At 37.4% G+C, this 25,379-nt stretch overlaps 1 protein-coding gene across 2 annotated transcripts; it reads right to left on the bottom strand.

Moving 5' to 3' along the window:
* Window positions 1–1,181: 1,181 nt before the first annotated feature.
* Window positions 1,182–19,979, bottom strand: LOC117408581 (serine protease HTRA3). Of its 2 annotated transcripts, XM_034013699.3 has the most exons (10): window positions 19,099–19,979; window positions 16,675–16,774; window positions 13,213–13,441; window positions 10,959–11,153; window positions 10,578–10,610; window positions 10,119–10,233; window positions 9,756–9,821; window positions 4,512–4,569; window positions 2,690–2,785; window positions 1,182–2,124 (listed from the first exon to the last, which is right to left on the bottom strand). In XM_034013699.3, the coding sequence occupies exons 1-10, from the start codon at window positions 19,505–19,507 to the stop codon at window positions 1,956–1,958; spliced, it is 1,470 nt and encodes a 489-aa protein (XP_033869590.1). In that variant the 5' UTR covers window positions 19,508–19,979; the 3' UTR covers window positions 1,182–1,955. The 2 variants fall into 2 exon arrangements, with proteins under 2 accessions (XP_033869590.1, XP_033869592.1); XM_034013701.3 differs by lacking the exon at window positions 9,756–9,821 and having other exon boundaries at window positions 19,099–19,977.
* Between the last annotated feature and the right edge of the window lie 5,400 nt (window positions 19,980–25,379).

The following is a 25,379-nucleotide window of genomic DNA, read 5'->3' on the forward strand; positions in this document are numbered from 1 at the left end:
TAAAGTGATGACCAATGCTATGGTTCTTGCCAATTCCTTTTTTTAAATATATCCATTATGAAAGGCTTTTGTCATTATTTTTAGAAGTACAATTATACAGGATCATTTTAATTTTGCTAAATTATTATTATTATTATTAATTCTAAGCAGCAGAAACATCTAAGACATCTTTATTACACCAGCCATACCGTACAATATTGGTAATCTTATGTAGTCCAACAAACAAATAAATCATCTAAGTTGCTGAGTGCTAGGCAAATGACTCAATATATTTTGCTTTACCTCTGTAGCACTCTTACAGAAAGGGTAAAGGGTGTGCCATTTAGTCTCTGGACAGGTCTCTATTTTAGTATCTGAAGTTGCCTAGTGGCCTAATGGGCATCATGTTGTGGAACACATGCTTTCCTTGCATTTGTGCTCATCTGGTTCACCCATGTACTGATAGCCCCAATTGGTTCGCATAGTAAACCAATGGACCTCTCGTGTTATTTACGGCCTGTTTGGGATCTTTGAGGAATGGATACATTTCTATGGGTTATTTTCTTTACCATACACCACACTTTCTAGTGCTTTACCATACCACTCCTCAATGCGTTTATGGTTTACTGTAGTAAACTTTAAGAATTGTGCTTGTGCAGTCTGCTGGGGGTTGTTTCCTGAAAAAATGCCATTTATCAACACACCAACACAATTCAGTTATGTAACCTGTGACTTAAAGGGGTAAATAGCAACTTGGATGACATAGTTCAAATGTGTTTTTTTTCATTCATTCAACAATGTATTTGGCAATAAGGGACCTAAAAATGTACCTAAAAAAGGTTGAATACCTCCCTGCTAAAATGAATACCTTCACATCCACAAAAGGAGAAGTTAACTATGGCCCAACAATGAAGTTGTTTCCTAAAGTTCAGACAAATCCTATTGCTGGGACAATGGATTGTATCCAAATAAGACTAAGCACATTAATGAAGCGCATTCCGTATGTCTTCAATTAACATTTAGTAGGCTCTCTATTTACTGTAATTAAGACTAAAGAAGTGCAGTAGGTGGAGGAGCCAAGGCAGTGAATTAGTGTCCACTTTAAGGAAAAGACTTTTCAAAATAACAGGTTTCTTTTGAATAATTGGTACGTTCCAAATACCTGATATTCGTTTGTGTTGCTTGTAAATTATTTTTAGAAATTGTGTATCTGTAAACATTTATTTCAGCACTGATTAATAGAACAACAAAACATGTACAAGTTTTTGGTATTGTGGTATAATGGTATTATACTCACCAGCAAAAGCTTGCCTTAACAACGTGAACTAGCGTATACAATCAAAACAAACAGCTATACAACTACAGCAGCTGCAGGTCCAAACAGCTTGATTTTTTGTGACATTTCTGTTGCATAGATCGTTGTACATTGCTATGACATCAATTCTATAAGAATTATTCTGTAGTTCACACATTGCTTCATGACAAGATAAACAAGAGCTCATCTGGCTTTACCTTACATACAGTATATATAGACCCCTTTTATATATGAACATATATGCTATATATGCTTAGGTTTCCGGAACCAATGTCATTTTATTTTCCATATTAACTTATAGAACTGAGGTTGTTTCCTTGAAATGTCGAATATAGAGAAATCAATACGCTGTGCACTCCCTCTGAAGTACTGTACACCAAGATGATATATCTGTATTTTAACTCAAAACACCTGTTGGTTTTCATACAGTATTGTGTGCAAAAAGGGTGCTGATGAAAATTCTAAATGGAAACTACATTAAACAACTTCAATTTTGTAAATATCATTACTGGTTCAGTATGCTACTATATTTGTAGCCAGTCCTGCAGTAATTGGGAACAGTGAGTTCCAGCACAGTCACACTGACTCGCTGAAATATAGCCAGGTAAACACCCTCATTTGAAGGACCATGTTCACAGTTCAAAATGGCTGTAGTCCAGTTTCACTGCATTATGACATCAGGTTCAATGTTGAAGAGCAAGTCATCATTCCCTCTGCGAACCTCCAGCAGCAACGCGGATTCATTTATCACAGCTTCCAGCAACTCGCTGGTTGTCGACAAAGGCCGTCCGTTTAGTTTGACAATGATGTCCCCGTCTTTGATTCCACCTCTGTTGCAGATTGAGAAAATAATTTCAATAAAGGGACTGGCCTACTGCCTCTACTTATGAGTCACACAAAAGGAGATTAAAATATCTTAATAACATGATGATCAAACTGAAGGAGTTATTATAACGAAAACCAATTGAGTTCATCTATAAAAGTAAATGATGGTGAAAAAGCTTTGGCTTGGAGAACTTTAAGAAGAGAGAATTGTTGCAGGAGGTGGAGGTCACTTGGTAAAAGGAAAGCTCGGAAGGAATAAATCTAATTTGCTCCACATAAACAGATATACATATAAATGCAGGAGGCCGGCTACAGTGGGTTGGATTTGAATCTGTCAGACTGGCTTTTTAAATAATTTTTTGAATCTACATGGAAATTCCAAGCCTCATCAAATTCAAACCTGTGGCCCTAACTTCAGACTAAACTAAACACCAACATGTTGTTGAACTGGCTGAAAAATACCCTTCGTTCAAAACCTCTGAAAATAAATAAATGTGAGAATGACTTTCAGGAAATTGACAGCTTTAAGTGGAAAGGAGCATCTTTACGATTTCATTGGAATGCACATACTTTTGAGCTGGGGAGTTTGGAACGACTTCAAGCACGTAGATGCCAGTGCTGACATCAGGGAAATCTGCATTCTGCTGCTTCAGTTCTTCAACCAGGCTAAACACAAAGGCATATTTGTATTCAGTTGATGTGTGTACCATGCAATAAAATACTATTTATTTTTCTGATACCTCTTTTGCTACTTTAAAATATCATGCCTGAGTAGTATGATCATTATGTACATTATTAATTTCAGAAAAAAAAAAATTCCAATCAAACTTAGATCATCTAAAAAAAGCTAACCAAACTAAGGAAACCTCAGTTTGTAGACTGTAATTTGTGAGTATAATAAATACCATCTCTACAATTTACAAACTCATGCTGTGTTTCTGTGGAAATATACTGCTGACACACTTATCATTTCCTGTTAGAGTTATGAGACCAAGAAGCCCCCATGGTAATTGCGTACTACTGGAAAAAGAATTCATTTCTCTGCATCACTGGTCTGTAACTCATATTCATTGTATATATAAGTTTTGATGTAAACCTACAAGCAACCCAAACTTAAAGAGCCAGTATCACGTCCATATAAGTTATAACAATACCTGTAATATGTACTGGACCTTGCTGTGCTGTTTCCTATCTTCCTGGATCACTTGAAATAACTTTCAGTACTTTTTTGGCATTATGAACTGCTTCGGGCAACTCCAGTCTATCCCGAAGCTTGGTGGCATGTTTGCATTTTAGGCTGCCATCCCGGAATTGGTGTTTCATTCTTTTTGATCATGTAGTAGCAGGTGTACCACGATAAAAGTAGATGCACCTATTATTCTCACTCAAGTTCCCCCGAACTAACCTTACAGACAATAGCTTCTTAGGTTGGTAAGATACCGTCTGCCTGGTATCACATGCAGCAGAGTCATCTGGGATGCATGAACTCAATGGCCAATCGGTTTTTGTTTTATTTTGTATTTTATTAAGTATTTTATTATTATTAAGGCTACAACATTATAATAACTGTCGCTTTGACTAGACATTATCTTTTATATATTTTGTCTATACCTATGTATTTCCCGACTGTGGTCTGGACCACGTGTCTTATAAACATACCCCTTAATAAATAATTAGCATATGTTTATAGCAAACATGATTTTATCGTTACTAGTCATTTTAGAAAAAAGCTAATCCGAGTGTCATTCTCTTTCACTGGCAGAATTTGAATAACAGGTTATTTCCATTGCGGTGAGCAGGTAAATCTTGAAGTCGTGATATTTTTAAAGTAGCACTTCTTTGACTGGAATTGTATTTCTGGGATTTAAATAGAAAATGCACAGGTAACCCAAAAAGGAGGAAATGAAAATGAATGAAGTTTAAACTACGATACCATATCTTTAAAGATGGGTTGTTGGTGTCAACATTACAGTTTATTAGAATAAATGTCTACAATTGCTTAAATAAAAAAACGTTGTTTAATATCATGCTTAAAGAACTGAACTCAAGTGACTGACTGGATAAACATACCCCAAATAATGAAACTGACTTACTATTTATAAAAAACACAAAAATTAAATAATACATCATACATGATGGGCCCTATTCAGACAAAAAGTAAAGACTGTTAAAGGAATATTTTTTAAACATTTCGGAAGAATATTTACAAACATGAAAAATTAGAATGGACTTCAAAACCTCTTAACAGCTGAACAGGGGTTTCACAAACAGCAAACATGGTTTAGTTGATCAACACTGTTTCTTACATTTTTAGTAAAGATCTTTCAACACATAACATTAAAATATCAAATGTTCAAGGAAATAATATTTTTAAGAGCTGTCCTCTACTTACGCAGGGGTAATAGTAAGCATTCGTATGCCAATGAAACGCTTCTTCACAGCTTTAACCTCTGTAAAACATAAAAAAATACACAGTATTTAAACAGTCCTTTGCTGAAACCTTTTTCAATTGTTGTCAACCGATAGCAATGTCCAAATACAAATACTAAGTAGACTAAATAATGTCAGGGTTTACATTTTGCTATTATTATTACTAGAATGGTAATAATCTCACTGGAATGGGCTTGCATTATTAAACCTGAGAACACCTGAGAGTAAATCTCCATTTTCATCTCCAGGTGCACTTCTATTTGTCACAATAATTAAATACAATGTTGTGCTGCTCAAATACAGTGCATACATCCCTGTGTTTTGTTAACCACACTTAACAGCATGAAGGATTTTTGACACCATTTGTAGTTCGGAACTTAGACTTTGTCCTTCAAGCAGTTGGGCAATTGAGCTCCTATTGGGTGTTCTGACAGTGGTAATTCAACTTGTATTATTGCTTTATATTAAAAAAAATATTAATTGAATTGAATTAATTGTGATTAATGCATGCTGTGAGTAAATAAAGAAATAGTTTGGTGCACAACCAGAGTAGCCACAGTATTTTAAAGACAAAGCCATATTTCAATGCTTTCAATAAGAAGTCTGTTTTGTGGAAAGCCCAGTCTCTTATTATCATCAAACATTTATGTATTTCATTTTTCGCTTAATACGACACTACCTTAAAATGAAAAAATGTAAATATTAACAAGTATTAACAACTTTTATATGAACATTGTCAACCTGGCGGTTTTATACAGCATTCTAGGGATTCATCTACAGTAATTGATCTATCTCAGGGGTCGGCAACCTTTTTGAGCAAGAGAGACAAACTGAATGGAAATTCAGAGCAAGTGGTTTGCAAAGAGCCAATCATAAACACCTAATTTCAGTACTTTTAAAGTGCAAAAAAAGATTTAAAATTGATTATTGTACTTACAGTGCGCTTCTTTAATGTGACTTCTGTTGCTGCATCATTTTGCTAATTTCTCTGAAGTCCGGTTCATACCTGGTCAAGTTTAGCTTCATGCAAACATTCAAGCTTTCTTCTGTTAATCTTGAGCGCACATTGTTTTTGATGTGATTCATGTGGGAGAATGCCTGTTCACACATATAGGTGGAGCCAAGCATCGCTAAAAGAGCAAAACTGACATTCTGCATTGTGCCGTATGTAAGTGGAAGTTCATAGCAAGTTTGCAGAATGAGGTTATCTTCGTGCTGCAATTTCTTCAAATCAGTCCATTTGTGCAGTTTTGCTAGTTCTGCGCGTTACCGAGCAAGGCTTTCCAGATTTGAATTTAGAGTGCTGAACTTTTCAACCCAAATGTCTGACCCCTTGAAGTCGGCAACGTCCAGCTCCAAATCTCTGACTGAGATGCCCAGAATCACCGTCAAGTCCAGTGCTTCCACACAAATTTCATAGGGACGAATCATTAACTTGAACAAAGTGCTGTGTCTGCGAAAGTCCACAAAACAAGACTTGAACAACATTAACAGACGCCACAGGCTGCTGCAGATCTAGATTGCTGCTAGGATCCTCTACCATGCATGAATCATTTGTAACATCTCAAAGTGAGCCAGTCTGCCAGTCTCGATGTCTCTGATGAACAGATTCAATTTGGATTCATTTGTAACATTTCAAAGCGAGTCAGTCTGCCAGTCTTGATGTCTCTGATGAACAGATTCAATTTGGATTCATTCGTAACATCTCAAAGTGAGTCAATCTGCCAGTCTCTATCTCTGATGAACAGATTCAATTTGGATTCAAATGCAAAAACTGCCTGCTGTGGAGACAGGGTGGTGTGCCCTTGCCCTTGAAGTTTAACATTAAGTTGATTCAAATGACCTGTAATGTCCACAAGATAATAAAACTGAAAGTTCAGTTTGTGTAACACCTTTAATTTCTAGGAATGTCTTTACTTCTTTTAAGCAGGCAGCAAAGCAAACTAAAACATTGCCACTGGACAGCCAACGTACATTGTTGTGCATCAAAAGTCCTGGATACTCGCAATCCACTTCTTCCAGCAGGGACTGGAATTGACGGTGATTGAGGGCTCGGGCAAGAATCCCATTGACAATATGCACTGCCAATGCTATTTCATCACGAGGTTCTAATCCACACGACTGGGCACAAAGTGCCTCCTGGTGCATAATACAGTGAAAGCTTAAAAGGGGGCATTTCTGTTGTTCTGACAAAAGAGCAACAAATCCCTTGTGTTTCCCCGTCCTAACAGGATCTGCTTCTTGCTAACAAAATCCACTACAGTTTTAAGTATGTCTTCGCCACTTGTTCGATTTTGTATTGGCAAAATTGCAAGCATTTCTTCTTGTACTACTAAAGCCCCTTTCACACTGGCACTCCTACCCAGGTCCTGGCTACCCGGGTCACAATCCCACGTAGTGTGAATCCACGTACCTGGGTCTTACCCGGGTCCCAGTGACCCACCTCAGGATGTGGGTCGACACGCTTTGACAAAATGTTTGACGACCGTTTGTGAGCCGACGCAGTAACAAACAGCCGCGTTTGCGTGAAGGTTTCACTTCAGCAAGGAACATTGCTGTTTATTCTGTTTAGTCATATTTTTGTTGATTGAGACATAGCATAAGCCAGATTGCAGCAGGGATGTAGAAACATTTGCTCTAATCAACATTTGGGCCAACAGTTCAATCCAGAGGAGCTTGCATGGAAGCGTAAGTAACAAGCTGTTTCCATGGCATTGATATGAGTATTGTGCACTTGCGTCTGTCACCAGGTCAACCCTGCTTTACCAAAAGCAGTGTGAAATTGCGTAGTTGTGCAACAGCACAGACATCCGTTGACTCATCCAAAGCAAACAAAAAATATGTACCAGAATTTAAGATTTTTATTTGCTGCTTGTCAACCTGATCTGAAATTTTCACAGCTCGATCGTGAACTCTTTTTGCAGATAAAGGCATATCTTGTATTTGCTGCAAGATTTTGTCTTTGTTGGCGAATTCGTCAAATAGCTCTTTGGCTATATTAAGCATACAGCTCTTCACATATTCACCATCAGTGAAAGGCTTACCTTTGCGAACCTCTAAAGAGCTTGTGAAACTTACATTTAAACTTCCACCTTTATTTGACCATGCCAGTAGTTTACTTTGACCCGCAGGCCTTTTTCCGCACCTCACCTTCTGGGTATTTCGCTTCAAATGCAGCATGCTTTGTCATGAGATTTTTGTTTGAAACCAGTCGTTCACTACATATGAGACAAAGTGGAAATCCTGACTTCTCCATTCTGGCTGAAAAGAATGGTAGTCCTTATCTGACTTCTTTCTTTTTGCCATTTTTAAACAAAACTAAAGAGCTCTACACAAATTTGAAACCTGAAAAAACGCAGTAAAAGAAGGGTTACAGATTGTGGTTCGTGTGCGTTTCGCTTGTTGTCTCGACCAATCAAAACACGATGAAACACACCCCGGGAATACAAGCACCAGTAAGAGCAGCGGGTAGGTGGATGTAAAAAATAAATAAATAAATAAAGCATGTCCTAAAAAATGTCCTGAGTTGGTTATTTGTAGCTGTACGATGGCGCTAATAGTATGTTTAATTAATTAATTAATTAATTAATTAATTTTTGTGTGTGTGTATTTGTGAATACTTAGAACTCGAGAGCCATATTTGGTTACTTGAAGAGCCAGGTATGGCTCACGAGCCATAGGTTGCTGACCCCTGATCTATATGAACATGTACTTTCATTTGGTGTTTTGGTCATTCAGTTTAGGTGAGAATATCACACCAAATACAACAATATGTAATTAATTATATTTAATTATGTTGGTTTTTACAAATTATGTTTTTTTTTTTCTAAGCAGGAAAGTATCTCTTCTTCATTGCTCCAATGTAACAAAGGGGTTTTACTGTATCACACAAATCCACGAGGGGACTCAGTAATAATAAATAGACAGCATGCACAAGGGACTTTATACCATTACTGCAATGCACTTGAAAAGTAAGTTTCAGTGATATGGATCACCTGTTTCTCCCCATTTGTGCCAAAGATGAACTCAAATAACTGCTGACCTTAGTGTGAGGTAATCCTCACACTTCAATGGTTAATTTTAAGTTTAATAAAAAAAGGGTAACATTTCTCTCTGTATCATATTAAAGCATAGCACTGATACCACTGTACAAAAGAGCCGGGCTCCCTTACAGGAGCAGATATCGGGCTTTTGTCTTCATGTTAAGATTGCATCACTTCCCAGCCCTGACCCTTACCCCTGTGCACTCTACACTCTCCCCTGCCAGCCTCAAATCCTCCCTCGGACTTGCTTACCAGATTACAGGCTTCCAAGTGCATGACAGGGTAACTTCGTCCCACCTCTAACACCAATGTGGCGAATCGCAGTTCCGCCAATCGGGCTTCTCACAGGCTGAGCTGGGACGCGAACCCGGGACCTCCCGCTATGAAGCACAGCGCCGATACCGCTGTACAAAAGAGCTGGACTCCATTGTAAGAGCAGATGTCGGGCTTATGTCTTAATGTTTAAATTGCGTCACCTACCTGCCCTGACCCCTACCCCCGTGCACACTATAATATTGTTTCCAGATCAACAGCCGTGTTATCAATTTATAGTGCTGTGTGATATCCAAAGGAACCACTTATAACAAGGAAGCAAAACTTTTAGCCCAAACAGGCAAGCCTGAGACAAAAGCAATCCACTTCCTCAATCCATCAAAACAAACTTAAAAACATAACAAAACATTTTCAAAAGCAAAACTATATACTACTTCTTTCATGAACAAAAAACAATCATCTTCTGTGACACAGCGTAATGTGATACAGCAAATTTGCAAAAGTCTAGCAAAAAAAAAAAAAATGACTACTGTATTTTAACGGAATATCAAACAGGAAAATCTTTTTTTTTGTTGGAGTGTACTAACTTGACCAACTGAGAGAAAAATAAAAGTGTGAAACTGTGGTAGTGCAGGATTTACTAAACCATGCCTAATGATGAAAATACAATGCAATGCTCTTCAATATCAAATGTGCTAATCCCAAATTAATACAGATTAGAGTGCAATGCACTAAAGATTGTTGCAGCATAACATATACATCCCAGTTATGAAGTAAAAACCGTGCAAAAAGTCCATTCAGTAGTAGAGTTAATTACAGTACCGTGTGAGTTAATGTTTTTCTATGGTATTTAGGTGGAGACGATTTGTTTTCTACGTCAGTAGTCTCACCTGTATGAGAGACCAATGTCTGAGATTGTGGAATATGGTAATAGCTCCTTAATAGACTTTGCTGTACTAAAAACAAGATAAAACACATGTTTAAGTTTACAATATCAACAATAAATATTAATTTCCAATAATATGTTTCCTTATTCTTTATATCCTATAGTATTTAATGAAAAATGAAAAAAAAAAGTTTCATGGATTATAATGTTTTAAAATCACCTCATGATTTTAGAATTCAATAAAGTGTAGGAGATTTTTGGATCGGTTTCCTGGCCTTAATAAGAAAAGTTCATTGTCTCAAATCATTGTATCCTCAGTGCACTACAGAACAACCTAAATAATCTTACAGTTAACTTCAAGGTTTACCTTTGCTGTGTTTGTCATGAGACTCGTTGAGGAACTGTGTGATTCGATCAGAAGGAATAGCAAATGAGATTCCAGCAGCCACCTTTAAGGTATTGATACCAATCACCTCCCCATCCTGTTGGAAGAGTGGGTATTCATTTATCAAGATTACCGTGGAATTAGAAGGGTTTTGTAAACATTCTGCTATTGTGGACTAAACATTTTAACACATTCAACTTTAGTTATATACTTACAGTTACGGCCTCTTACTCTCAAGGCAAGATAAAATAGAGATAACATGAACAAATACTAGTGTAGTCAAATATGAGCATTACTTGACTTGGTATTACCACCATGTCCCACAGTATTTCAAGTGCATGGCTTAAGTCAAATGTTCAGTTTAAGCAATAATTATTTCTCTTTGAATGATCTATATCCATATTTGAGCCCTTTATGATCTCCTCAGCGCATAGTACTTACCAGATTTACAAGAGGGCCTCCTGAATTCCCATACTGCAGAGGACATTAAAAAGAGAAAACAGAAACAGTAACAATACATTTGTTCTCTGTGTTCTACAGTTATTATGAGTGCTACACAGGGATTTTTGTTTAAGGTATATTTTCAGCATTTCCACAGATCGCAGGCGTACTTATGGAAAATGTGACAGTCTGGTCAATATTTCCTGACAGCAGCAAGAATTGCATCCATATTTCTCAGAATGATCTGCTTATGAAAGTTAGGAAAGTTTATTCCAATACAGGGCAAAACTGCTTCCCATCATCAGACAAGTGGACCATACACAATAAACTTGTGTTTTTTAACCAATCAGAAATCGTGGATTTAGACATCTTTTCACTTACATTGATAATAGCATCTGTCTGAATGTAGTCCATATCGGAGTCCCTGAGGCCCAGCTCTTTCCCATCTCTCTGAGCCGTGCTGACAATCCCAGTAGTTACTGTGTTTTGCAAAGCAAAGGGGCTCCCTATAGCAACAACAAATTCTCCAGGCCTGAGGTCAGAAGAGAGGCCCAGCAACAACACCTGCAGCTTTTTCTGTAAAACACAGAATGAGAAAGCAGTATCAGCCTGCATGTCACCTACACCTTCCTCCCTGTTCAATATCATGATTTATGAGTAATTCTCTGTTGTTGTTGCTGCTTTACTTGCAAAACTTGTTTCTGAAAATGTGGGGAAGCAAATTGGTGTTACTCTACTCTATATTAAAATCTCTGAATTTCTGACACCCCCCCTCCCCCCCTTAAAGGTAATTGCCACAGTAATTCACAACTCATATCTTTGTAATACATGAAAACAAAAATCTCAAAAAGAATTAAAAAGAAAACTGTTGGTTTAATTCATCAAAATTATTTTTATTTGGCATGCATGTTTTTTTGTGTCAGCTGGACCAAGTTAAACTTACAAGTGCTTTCTAATTAAACAGTGGGCCAAATTATGTGAATCCTTGTTTACTGTAGACTCAGCACAACTCAAGTGGCCTAATTTTGAGCTCCCCTGCTGAAATGATGCTTAACCTTGGCAACAGAGTGAAGCCAAGTGAACTCAATATACAGTAATGCTGCTCAAAGCCAACAATATCAAGCTGTATGTCATCACTAGAAAACTTCTCGCAATTTGTATGATCCGTTATAATTATAAAATATGAAATAGAGAATTATCAAATACAGAATTATGCTAATCTAAACTTGGAGTGTATAAACAATCATAGGTGTTATTTATATACATCTTTGAATGCCTTTTGTAACAAAAGTCCATATTTACAAAACAATTGGTGTTGTGTAAAGTTGGCCCCATTGTTTAAGTGACAAAGGCATGGTACAGGAGGAGTAAGCACTAGTCAGCCATGCTTACTAACTATATTATATTAGAAAACGATTCAGTACCATCAGCCAATCAGCTGCCAGTTCTAGCTGGCCCTAATAGACGGTAGATGCCCGCTGGAATGTCTCAGTACCAACTGTGAATCAAATTTAAAATCAATCAGGGCAAGTGCTGGCTATTTCTTTTTGATTTGCTGTTTTTTTGTAAGCGTAGTTCACATCTATCGGATAGTAAATACTAAGACACAAATGGTCCAAATTAATTTTATTATCCACCAGAATCAACCAATCAATACTTTGCATCGACGAAAGCAACCAATCCTATACCTGCAACTGCCGAGATCCAATCACAGATTGTCAGCACAGACAGCATCTTTCAACAACAACAAAGCGAGACGCAGACAGTTCAGTAACATTCATAGATTCAGAAGAGAAAGGCTTTGGCTGATGGTCGAAACATGGTGAGTTAGGAGGCATTTTAGAGTGGTATTTAATGAGAGATTGTATTGGTAGTTCAGACTCCATCGTACACGGACTGTTCAGTAATTGCAGGCAATGTCCAGATTATACATAGGGGTTTAAAGCCCTAACAACTTAATTAAACTTGTTTTTCTCTTTCATATGTATGTCATCCTTGTTCTTTATTTAAAAAAAATGTTCGGGACTATTTTCTGAGAAAGTTTTTACTCAGCGGAAAGGTACACGACGAATCAGTACAAGTTCAAGGTAAATCTAGGTTTTTTTTTGTTTTAAGAAAACACAGTACAAATAGTTTTCTAATAGCGATAGTGCCCTCTCGATGATGGCTCTACCGTGTGACAGTTGACCTTGACTTTCATTAGCACCCTCGCCTTAAATAAGTGCAAGGTATTTTTGTCATTTGTAGCGAATACGAACATCTGATTTTTGTATCCGAATACATGTCAAAAAATATTTGTTTGAATATTCAGATATTTGTCCCAGCACTATAAGATACATGTACATACAGACGCATCCACCCTGTTGACAGATACAATAATAAATCCCAAACCAAGTAAACATAGATCACAAGGATCTGCCTTGAATTGTACATATCATAGCAAGGTAAAACCACACCAGCTGCCCTAACATTCGTACTGCATGTGTTCAGAAACAACCCTTCTGTGCTTATTATGAATGTAGACACTTCACTAAATACAAGTAATGATTATAAACACTCAACACAGATTATACGTTTTTTTTTTTTTTTTTTTTTATAAATTTGTTCAACGTTTAGCAGATTGAATGTAACATACCTGAGGGTTAACCTTTATCGTTGCTATGTCTGACTTCTTGTCAATGTCTTTGATCGTGGCCTCGTAAGTATCACCGTTGTGTAGTTGCACTTTCAGCTGCTGTCGACCTGCACTTGTGCTTGTGCTTGTGCTTGATACGACGTGGGCGTTTGTCACAATCAGGCCAGTCTCAGACATAATAAATCCTGAACCACTGGACAAAGGGACATTGCGCCCAAACAGTGGATGTCTGAAAGGAAAAGAACAGGTAATAACTCAATTGGTCCTTTGTCAATATTTCTCACACAGATGGCCTATATGTGATTACTCATAACTGAGAAAAGTAGATAGACCACTTCATTTTCTGCTTCTTTGCTCCGTTCCAGTACAGCCAACAGTAACTGGCTCTTCACGGTCCTGCTTTCTGAGGATTTAAAGTATCTCTTTCAATGTAATACTCAGCAGCATCTTCTGAAAATAATGTAGCTTCTATTGTGTTGAAAAGGAGTGACTGTGTATGCAGGGCCGGATTAACGCAGAGGCTTTAGGGGCTGCAGCCCAGGGTTTTGAGAGGCCTCAAAAATATATAAAAAATTTATAATATCTAAAAAATGAATAAGTAGCGTGTGACTGTATGGATCAGAACAACGTGTCTGTTTTACCAAGTCGTATTGCGTTGGAGGAGGATCATGACTTGACCTGCGATCAAGTCATGTGCCACTTTTATCAGGAGTGCTGCGGCGCGAACGTGACGCAGATCAGAACCAGTAAATGTCTGACAAAGCAGCACCTAGGAAGTATGAGAGCGACACTAAAAAGCAAAAACACAACAAGTACATTTTCGGGTTGTGTCTGTTTCCATGTAGTTTTCTTTTAGACTGAGCAATTCTCGTTCCAAATGCAAATAAACTAATTCATATTAAAATACCGGAGGCAGTATGTTTGTGTCTGAGTTCCAATTTGGCCTTGTGTGACTTACTGATATCGTACAGCTTTCTTAAACCGGGTTTCCATGAAGTTTTTAGGTTGTCTTAAAACACAGCCTGTCTCATTTGGTCCCCAAAAAAACAAACAAACAAACAAACAAAAATACGTCGTTCCTGTGTGTGCAGCTCTGCTGACTCTGCTGACACTAATAATAATAAAAAACAACATTCTGTAAGAAAGCGCTGTGTGCTATCCTTGTATTATTTGTAACCTATTATACACGTACATATTCGTAAGAGATAAGGACAACACACTTCCAGATAACCTGCTATTACGACAAAAGAGTCTGCAGTTTGCACTTCCCACCTCTAGGGGTGCCGCAGGGCTCCGTCCTTGGACCACTCATGTTTCTTATCTACATTATCCACTTATAATTGGCAAATTTGTCAAATTTGCAGACAACAAAAAACTTGGGGGAGTGGCTGACACATTTACAGCCACCCAGGAAATCCAAAAAGATCTAGACCACATACAGAACGGGGCAGAAATGTGGCAAATTAAATACGGTGTCAACAAATGTAAAGAGTTACATGCCAGTCACACAAATGTAGGATCCAAATACCAAACGAGGATGGGGGGGGGGGAGAATTGTAACAGACACACCAAGAGAAAGATCTCAGTGTTGTAACAGAATCCCCACTGTCAGCAACCATGTGTGTGGAAGCAATCAGAAAGGCAAACAGAATGCTTGGGTATATATATATCCTAAAGTGTACAAATCCAGAGAGGTCATGATGAGGTGTCATAAAGCACTGATGCATATCTGTATGAACATCACTATCTGGTTGACTTATTTATTCCTTTGTGCTGCTGTGGCATAGTGAGTAATTCTAACTAAAACCCTAATAGGGGCTCCTCTATTGAATTTTGAAAGGTGTCACTCTCATCAAAAAAGATTAAAATAATTGCTGTAATCAATTTCCAATTGTGCACTCATGGAAGTACTGGCTTTAAGGGGTTTCTTGTTAACATATTTTCACATTATTCACAGCTGTCCAGTTAATCTGAGCAAAACAGCCAAGTTACACAAAAATAAGTTATGTAAAAAGTTAACAAGCTAAACTTGGGAATACTTGGCAAGCCCTTTATGTTCATTTACTCTGTGTTTTGATGCTTCATTAAGATATTTAGAACCGGTCTTGTTCCCCCCACGTTCTTATTGCAAAAGTAAATACCAGCAACATGAATAAAATAGGTGGGGGGTTACAGCCTTAAATACTTCTAAAATATGTTGCATTGTTTTGCTGGTATGCATTAATATGCTTGAGTGCCTATGGGTATTTTGCAGCAGTACATTTTTTATTTTTCCTGCAGAAACCATTTGTAGTGGGCAGCAGTGTGGAGTAGTGGTTAATTTGACATCAATGTTAATCGAGTGTGGTGGTAGTAAAACAGTAACGGGAAGCAAATGAATATGCAAAGAGGGGCCCCCAAAACGATAACAGCCCCGAGCGCCCATTAAACTTAACCCGGCCCTGTGTGCATGCACACACATTTCTGAAACAACATGACTGTTTACCAGCAGCTTAAACTGTTATGTACACAATGTTTGCACATTTGAGAGTCACAGCACATTCTGTAGTTCAGACTTTTGTAAAGCCGCTGGCTGGTAGACGCTGATTAGCACTAGACATGGAATATCCTAAACATTAAGTTGCCAAGATTACGCTTACATGGTATTTTTTTATTTTATTTATTTATTGTATTACATATTTAGATAAAACCAGGAAAAAACATGTTATAACTTTTACTTCTTCAGATAAAACCTGGAAAAAGCTGGGCTATGTCTCACACACACATTGCAAATGAAATATTCCCCCAAGTTTTTCCAGAAATATTCTATCAAAGGTGCCTCTGCTACTATCCTCAGCTTCACTCTAGTTTCCCCTCTCTTTCAAATGCAGAAGCAACCATGTCTGTAACCAAGGAGACAATGTAAATATTGTACTTTTTATGTGTTCTGTTTCATTCCATGGGGAAAAGAAACTTTTTTTTTTCTTTTTTTGGCGCTTTTGCTGTTTCTGGGCTGTAAACAAACACGTTGTCTGAAATGGTTTCTTCTGGGGAATGAAAACCATCTATATAAAGGTACTTGGCTTGCTGTGTTTCAGGATTAAAGCATTAAGGAGGTTTATTTAGAGTGTTCAGTATGTATCGATAGTATTTTTTATGTATGATAATAAAAATGGCAACAGTATTCTTTCTGAAGGCAGAGTAAATGTAAATGATATAAAATTGTTTTTATCACTTGTCTCGGCCTGTTAAAAGTTGAACAGATAGACATAACTGAACCAAAAACACAAGGCATCCCTTTAATGTTCTCCTAAATGTTTCCCTTATTCAAAATGTTTTGGCATGGCATGCTGTAGTCCATTATTATTTTTTTTATAAAAACACTTTATTTGTGTAGGTAAAAAAAATGAAGATGTTTGCATAGCTTAAAGCTGGGAAAACAAAGTACTGTATACAAAAGCAAAGTGTTCTGCTTACAATTACCTTAAGAAGAGCTCAATATGCACAACTGCAGGTGCAATCTTCTCAACGACATCTGCAATGAAGTTAAACTTGAATCTTGGACTGTTGGGGTGTTGGGGACCTATACTAGCAGAAAGAAATGTGTGTGTTAATAAACCCATGTAAAGGTTCATCCCTTATAAAACCTACCACATTAAAGCACAGGTAAGCATTGTAAAGCCCAGGAGTATGGTTAATGATATTTAAAAACATGGTGGAACATAATAAACAATGGTAAAGAAGCATGGGAAAAGCTGCACAATCACATATTATTATTATTATTATTATTATTTATTTCTTAGCTGACGCCCTTATCCAGGGCGACATAACAGATTTACTGTAGTAAAGTTGTATAAGGAACAATTCAGATTATGTTACACTATACAAAGGTTTATCTTTTAAAAATAATAAATACAAAATTAAAAGGTATTATAATATATATATATATATATATATATATATATATATATATATATATATATATATATATATTAGCTCCTTCAAATATTAGGATTTAGAATATTCAGATTCCAATTCACATAATAGTTAAAAAAAAGATCTTGATTCTTGGCTGTTGGAATGTTTGGGGTTGTGTAAAGAAAGGCTCACTATACTCAGAAGAATGCATTACATCATGACACATGTTTGTTGAGAGCAATTTGTAAACTGTGTCTTTACACCACTATTTTCTGCAAAATACTTTTTGAATATTAACTGCATTGTAAGAGCTGGAGAACAAATTGGCACACCTTTTGGTTAAGTTAATGGAAATCCTGCTGTGTATTCTGTAATAAATAAAAAGGTACATAAATAAAATGCCACCCTGGTTTATGGATTATATACCCCTACACCCTATTAACAGTGTTCTGTATGTGTTCCTCGTTTTTTATTTAACCCCTGTAATTATATCTCCAAAAAGCATTATATTTAATGGGCACTGGCACACAAAGTCAAACTTAAGGTTACACACATGTAACAGGGCAGAGGCTGGATGCCAACCAGTGCCTTTGTGCACTGCAAGGAAGCATTAGAGTCAGGTTCATCTGCATTCATGGTTTTAGAGCTTTTAAGCTCATCTCATCTCCCCGACGGGGCAACACTGCCCATTTCACACATTTAAAATGAAAGGTTCTGTTTTGTTTGTTTCAAAGCAAGGTTTGGTGTGAAATCTGTAAAGAAATGGTGGGAAATGAATTCACAGTTAAGTGTCAGTTTATCCATGCTTATAACATGGAAATAACACTGCTACACCTCTGGAAACACAATTTTACAATAAAAAGGTTGAAATAGCAAATTGTAGTCTGTAAAAAAATGTTTGACCGTAATCGAAGACAGTTGGATGCTTAACATTAAGATTTAAATGTATTTATGTTCTATAAAATCTCACATGTTTTCACTGCAACCTTTTGTAAAGCTTGAAATTCAAAACCATCGCTTCTCCTGTTAAAACTTTTGAATTGCCTGCTAACTGCTGGGTGGTACCATGATGCAACAACTTTATTTGAGTTTTCTCTTCAACACCTCACAAGAACTGATGGGCTCAAGATGCAAGTTACATCCCTGATTTCTCTGATCATTAGGTCTACTAATTAAGCAGTAATGCCCGACACAACAGGCAACAGTGATAAATAACTGGGGGTTTTACTGCAATTATAAAGCACAAATATGTTTCTGCATGGCATACTGGATTGTGTCTGGGTGCCCTAACCAAACCTACAATACTAGTGAGATTTTTACATCTACTGGAAGAATAATCTGCTGAACCTGCCTGGCAGAGACAATCAGGTTAATTATGAGGTTGACTTAAACAGAAGTGGTCACGTTTCCTAGAAGCGACAATCTGGTGCTCAGTTACTTATCAAGTTTTACTTGAAATATTACAATAATTATTTCTGAATAATGAATCTATGTTTGCAAGGTATAAAGTACAGCATGCTTCTGTTTCAGACAGAGCTCATTCAAGCTTGACTGCGCACCAGACACCAGGTCAACCACCCACGTCAAGAAGTAATCTACAGTGCCAGCTTTTATTTAGCGGTCATCCTAGAGTGAGATCAAAGCCATAATATCGTCACAGTCAAGCTCCCTAATGAGTGTCCAATTGGATTATGCACAAATTCCTAGTGTTTCCTGTCTTTACTGGAGCGTGTACAGAGACTTGTGTGAAATGTTTATAATTGGCTTTCCTAAATGTATTCAGAGTTAACAATTTTGATATTATTAAGTTATGGTCCCATTAGAGAGTCATTTTTTTTTTTAAACTGGTCAAGTGAAAATGCTTCATGCCCCCACCAGTTACTGGGATTACTAACCGCATTGTAACCATTCATTCAATTTGAGTTGTTTACGGGTACACACATCACGTGCTGATGGTCGCTGAGGCAATTCTAGAGGCAAATGACTTACCTGATTCGCAAGCGCCTTTCTGAGCCTGGATAATAGTGGGCAGTCCTTGCTGAAGCGCTTTCCTGCTCTTAGCTTTAAGCTGGCAAACATTGCGGTAAGTCTTGCCGTCGCTGCCACACACCTTGTAGCCTAGTTTGCATTGACAGACACCTTTCGCGAAGCGCTTGCCTGTCGGGTGCTTGCACTCTAGTCCGTCTCCGCAGGGTAAGTCATCTTTGCGCCCGCAAGGGTCCCCCTCGCCGTGCGCACACACCAGGCAGCAGTTACAGCGGTCAGGCACATAGCCGCTTGGGCAACTGGGGCTGGGGCATTTGCTCACATCACAGCGCGCTGGGCACTTCGGTCCCGGCTCAGCTTTACCAATATCATAAAAAGAAAGCAAGACTGCACCAAAGAAAAACAGCTGCATCCTCAAGACTTTGTTTTAATAGAACAAGTAATGTGTAGGATTAGACCAAAGTTAACCAAAGTGTGCTCACCCAAAAATAAACAGCTCAGTGAAAAAAAAAAATAAATAATACAAATACCTTACAAAAAGGTGTTAACTATCGTTAAAGCATAACAACATCTTAATGTGTTTAGTCTTGCGCAAATGAAAAAAAGTTATGCTAAAAGCAAAATTCTACTGAAGAATGTGAAGCAGTAAGCTGTATTTAAAATAGACTACAAGCAGAGTCAACACAAATTAAATGTATTTAAAAGCCTCAGTGTAATAAAACAAGCACTTGAGCCAGTTAAAGTTGTGGTTAGTAGCAAACTCGAAATATCACGCAGAAAAGTTATGTTTGTATGTAGAAGGGAAAAAAAATCAAAGCTCCATTTGGAATAGTTTATTTGCTCCACTTTGTAGTTCAAGTTGTCCTCAAGCAGTGACAGCAAACAAAGAAGTGGAGCAGTTATATTTGTATTCCTCTTCAAGGTCATCATAGCGTCTCTGATGCTGTGGAGTTGAGTTGCTGCACTGAGCCGCCCCCCCTCACGCCCCCCATTCCCCGTCGTCATGACGCCGTATTGGCTGTTGCTAGACTGTGGTCAGAAGGAGGCCTGGACCGCTGTCTACTGTATGTAAGATGTATTTATTTATTTATTTATTTTACAGCGTGCATATTCCACAATAATAAACTAACAAAATAAAATGCCACCTAGTTCTATAACTCAAGGTTATCACTAGAATTCTGTTTTATATCACTGGTATTTACATCGCATATCATTGATGTAACATTGAAAATACAAATTATTTTAATGTAACATGTTTGCACATTGCACATGCTGTGTTATAGCCTTAGTTAATGCTACTTTTCAAAACATAAATGAGTAAAAACAGATTATGGCACCTTATTTCAACAGTATGTCATCCAGACTTGTCATCATAATTGTCACACTGTATTTGTTTTGAGAAAGTTATTCCTTGTTAGCATATTTTTATATACCTAAATATAGATGTTTAACATAGTAGCCAGTAAGCCCCAGTTTTAAGAGATCATTTTTTGTTTGTCTTTCTTCAACATTGTGTTCAAAGTTGCCAGCATTATATTTTTCTTTTAAGTTTGAGTCCAGTTAGGTGTCAATAATTTTTCCACTTTACCCTGTTTCTACGGGTATTTCATAGTTAAGGCCTTGAAAAAAAAAAAGAAATAAAATATATATATATATATATATATATATATATAAGGTGACCATATGAGTCCGTGTTCAGCGGGACAGTTTGGGACAGTTCAGGCTTTTCAACTCACAACCCAATGCATTCTGGTACGTTTCACCTGTCTCACGTACTATTCTTTCCTTTAAGAAAAGCAGGACTACGCTTACCAGAATGCATTGGGTTGTGAGTTGAAAAGCCTGAACTATCCCAAACTGTCACGCTGAACACTGAGCCATATCATCACCATATATATATATATATATATATATTTATATATATATATATATTACACATCATCATCATCTTCAGCCTTTTTCAATCCACTGCTGGATGAAGGCCTCCCCAAGATTCTTCCACAAAAGCATGTCTGCTGCATCTCTCATCCATATTGCTCTGGCATGTTTCCTAATTTCATCTTGCCATCTTCCTGGAGGTCTTCTTCTTGGTCGCTTTATATATCTTGGTAGCCAGTCTAGTATCACCTTGGTCCACGATGGTATGTTCTTCTTGCTACATGTCCAGCCCACTACCATTTCAATTTTTTCGCTCTTATCCATTCCTTCCTTTTCTTGTCTCCTTGTTATTCCCAGCATGCATCTTTCCATACTCTGTTGAGTCATTTGTAATTTTTGAGTCATTTTTGCATTGAGGTTTCTTATCCATAAGTTAGCACTGGCAGCACACATTGGTCGAAGACTTTCCTCTTGAGGCATAAGGGTAGTTTCCCTTTCAGAACCATGCTTAATCTTCCAAAGCACTCCAGCCCATTTTTGCTCTTCTGTTGATTTCGCACATTTGGTTCTTCATTGCCGAAACTAACTGTCCTAAGTATACGTAGTTATTGACTTCTTCAAGCTTGATCCCATTGACTTCAATTGCCTGTGGAGTATTATATTTATTGAACATGACTTGAGTCTTCTTCAGGTTCATTTTCAAACCTGCTTTGATGCTAGCCTTGTGTAGTTCTTGCATTGCTGTTTGTAATACTTCTGGACACATTGTAAATATGAGAATGTCATCAGCAAATCGTAGGTGATTCAAGTAGACTACTTTGATCTTCAGCCCCTTATTTTCCCAATCCAGTGTTTTGAAAATGTCTTCTAGGTTGGCCGTGAAGAGCTTTGGGGAAATTGTATCTCCTTGACGAACTCCTTTTTCAGTCTTGATTTTGTCAATGTTTTATGGAGTCTTACTGTGGATGTTGCATTCTTGTATATGGTGCTGATCAAGTTTCTGTACGTTTTCTCAATTCCTTGTTTTTTCAGAGAGCTTAATACAGATCTTGTGTAAACAGAGTCAAAGGCTTTTTCATAGTCGATAAATCCCAAGCAAAGTGGTAGTTCGTACTCATTTCTGGTTTGAATCACTTGCTGTACAGCTTGAAGATGATCCATTGTGCTAAATCCACTCCTGAATCCTGCTTGCTCATTTGATTGTGCTGAGTCAAATTTATCTTGAACTCTGTATATATGGTCATAGTGCTGGAAAGAAATTCCGTCCTTGTGTACACTGATATCGTGTAACCAGAATGGATATAACATACCAGAAACATCCACCCATATGACTATAAACATTACAATGTGTAAAATAATAATAACAATAAGCATGTGATTGGAAATCGCAGGAAGGTTTTTTCTGTGAATATGACTAATAAAGTTGTTTTTTAAAAAAAGCTGCTTAAATGCTTGACATTTTTATTTTTATTTTATTTTATTTCTGACTTCTGGTGTTGGAATATGTTTATTTTAAGATCACATTTATGGCACATCTAAACTTAAAAAAAAAGAATAATAATCCATAGCAGATGTTGTGTTAACCCTGCCCGTAATGCATACTTTCCTTTGAATACTACAAAATTGTGACCCGTGAAATGAGTTGCTTGCTTTTTCAGAGGAGATTAGTTGGAGCAGCATAGTGTTATTTTTATAAACAGTGATATGACTTGTTTTGTGCAAGGACCGTTGAAATTATCTAATGTCTGGGTTTATTATCCACACATAGGAAGCTTTATTATTTACATAAGCTATTTTAAAAGCATTTAGACTTGAACAGCATAGTCCACAATACCCTTCTTGCATGTTAAGGATCATTTAACTCTGGGAATTAGCCCTTAACACCTGGGTTCCTGAATAAAACACACATGACTCCATAGTAGAACTATTTCCTGGGAAAAGACTTTCCATTGCACAAGGTCAAGGCAAGAGTGTTGTATTCCACCTATGCTGAACTTTGACCTTGTATTTGTATCAGTTTTTAATGCAAAATAATTTTGGAAATGAATGTTATGTTTTGCCATGTTCAATGGCAATGTAGGATGTACTTGATTGAACAGTAATTGGGATTTTGAGAGGTTGCACTAGCTCTCATCAAATGACTCCTTTTTTTTATAAATTTTGTCGTTGCCAATTATTTTTTTATTATTTTCTCCCAATTTGGAATTGCCAGTTATTATTTTGAAACTCAGCTCACCGCTACCACCCCTGCGCTGACTCGGGAGGGCGAAGACAAACACATGCTGTCCTCCGAAGCGTGTGACGTCAGCCGACCGCTTTTTTTCACACTGCAGACTCACCATGCAGCCACCCAAGAGCTACAGCGTTGGAGGACAACGCAGCTCTCGGGCAGCTTACAGGCAAGCCCGCAGGCGCCCGGCCAGACTACAGGGGTCGCTGGTGCGCGGTGAGCCGAGGACACCCTGGCCGACCTAACCCTCCCTCCCCCTGGGCGACGCTCGGCCAATTGTGCGCCGCCCCCTGGGAACTCCCGTCCACAGTCGGCTGTGGAATAGCCTGGACTCGAACTCGCGACGTCCAGACTATAGAGCGCATCCTGCACTCCATGTGGAGCGCTTTTACTGGATGCGCCACTCGGGAGCCCCCCAATGACTACATTTTTTAACTGCAAGAAAAACGTGATGTGGCCATTGCATGAGAAAAACCATCTGCCCTTCAGAGGTAATCTGTAACCTTCATGGTGATGTTTCTACTGAATCCAGGTGCATTGACACTGCGCCACTGGGGATTGAGGGGTGTGTAATACAGGGAACTGTGTTTTTGAGGCTGATTGATGGGGAGGCCAAGCAACCACCACTGCACACATTTGTATTTTATTCATGGTTCCATAACTGCAAGGCAAAACATTTTAGAAAGCTGCATACTCATAGTTGTTAGGTTTGTGGCAACTTATAATGATATCACCATATTGTAATGCCTGTCCACACACTGTTCGTAAAAATACATGCTTTCCTTGATTTTAAAACCCATTAGGAAAGACAGTTCCCCACTGACAATAACAACCCCAAAACCAACCAGTGCTGGCAGCTGAGGGGTGGAATAACATTCCACAATCATTTGAATTTATGAATGCATGTCTTACAGTTAATGCTGAAATACTCAAAACATGTTTTTGAATTGGTTAAGACATTAACAGCATATATAATTTATATACATATATATTTTTCTGTTTTAAATTGGGTAAATATGTTGTTTTTTGTAACAAAGAAGTCTCTCATTACTTATTCTTAATACATACTTGTACGTAATGACTGTTGCATTAAAAAATATATATATATATATATATATATATATATATATATATATATATATATATATATATATATACACACACAGTATATATATATACATGATTAAACATGCATGTTTTGAAATGATTTTACTGTTCCAAAATTCAAAATGTTGCACACTTTACAATATTAAAAAATTGAAAGTTGTTTGAAACATAGCTTATAAAAGTTTACCATAGTAAAAAGATAGCAAAGTATAATAAAACAAGGTGAAAGCATTGTAAAGCATAGGTAAGCATTGTAAATACCAGGGAGGTAGGATAAAGCATAATTAGGTAAATGCACACTTTAACTTTAACAATGGGAAATTACCGTGCAAATTTACCGTGGTAAACTTTTCTAAGGGTCAGGGAGCAGCATAGCCTGTTGTTGTCTTGTAGGGTGTAACAAGCACCATAAGACATTCTCCATATAATTAGTTATTCAGTTGGGTCAACACTAAAAACTTATTGTCACAATTAATTGTTTACCTGTAATTTCCCAGTGTTAAAAAACCTAAAAGGTAAAAGTATTTTTGTTAAAATTTGTATCAGTTTTTAATTGGTGGCTTTAGTATCTGATTAAATGGCACACAGTGTTGTAAATACGTGATTAGTTAGTCATCTTGAATGATTGTATGAGCAGCAGCAAACCACCTTCTACTTTGCCCCTAATTGTATTATAGAAATCAGCCATAGCACTATGAGAAGAAAAAATGCTTCATGTGCTTAAACAAGAATTTGAAGAAAATGTCTGATGTACTTAAACATTTAAATAACCAGAGCAAGATTTCAATGTATTCATATATCAGTGGACTAATCCTGAAAAAATAATAAAAAATGCAATCAGTCTTCTGTGTTACCAAACCAGAAACTTTCATCACAAACTTTCATCCTTCTCGCCCTTCTCGGATTCCGATCTTTGCTCCCTGCTCCAGAGCCAGAGAGATCTCAAACTCAGCCTCTCCAAATCAGACCTCCTTTTCTCCCCCCTTCTTCCTTCCCCACCGCTGATTTCTCTATCTCTGTTCCTCTTGAATCCACAACCCCCTCTCCACCAAGAACCTCTGTGTCACCC

Source organism: Acipenser ruthenus, chromosome 2 (genome assembly GCF_902713425.1).
Source record: "Acipenser ruthenus chromosome 2, fAciRut3.2 maternal haplotype, whole genome shotgun sequence".
NCBI classification, from domain to species: domain Eukaryota; kingdom Metazoa; phylum Chordata; class Actinopteri; order Acipenseriformes; family Acipenseridae; genus Acipenser; species Acipenser ruthenus.

Excerpts from the sequence above, each read along its gene's own strand:
- LOC117408581 (XM_034013699.3), bottom strand. The coding sequence starts at position 19,507 with ATGCAGCTGTTTTTCTTTGGTGCAGTCTTGCTTTCTTTTTATGATATT. Across the intron at positions 13,442-16,674 it reads CATATTGAGCTCTTCTTAAG|ACATCCACTGTTTGGGCGCA; the intron begins GTAATTGTAAGC and ends TTTTCCTTTCAG. Across the intron at positions 9,822-10,118 it reads TCATGACAAACACAGCAAAG|TACAGCAAAGTCTATTAAGG; the intron begins GTAAACCTTGAA and ends TCTTGTTTTTAG.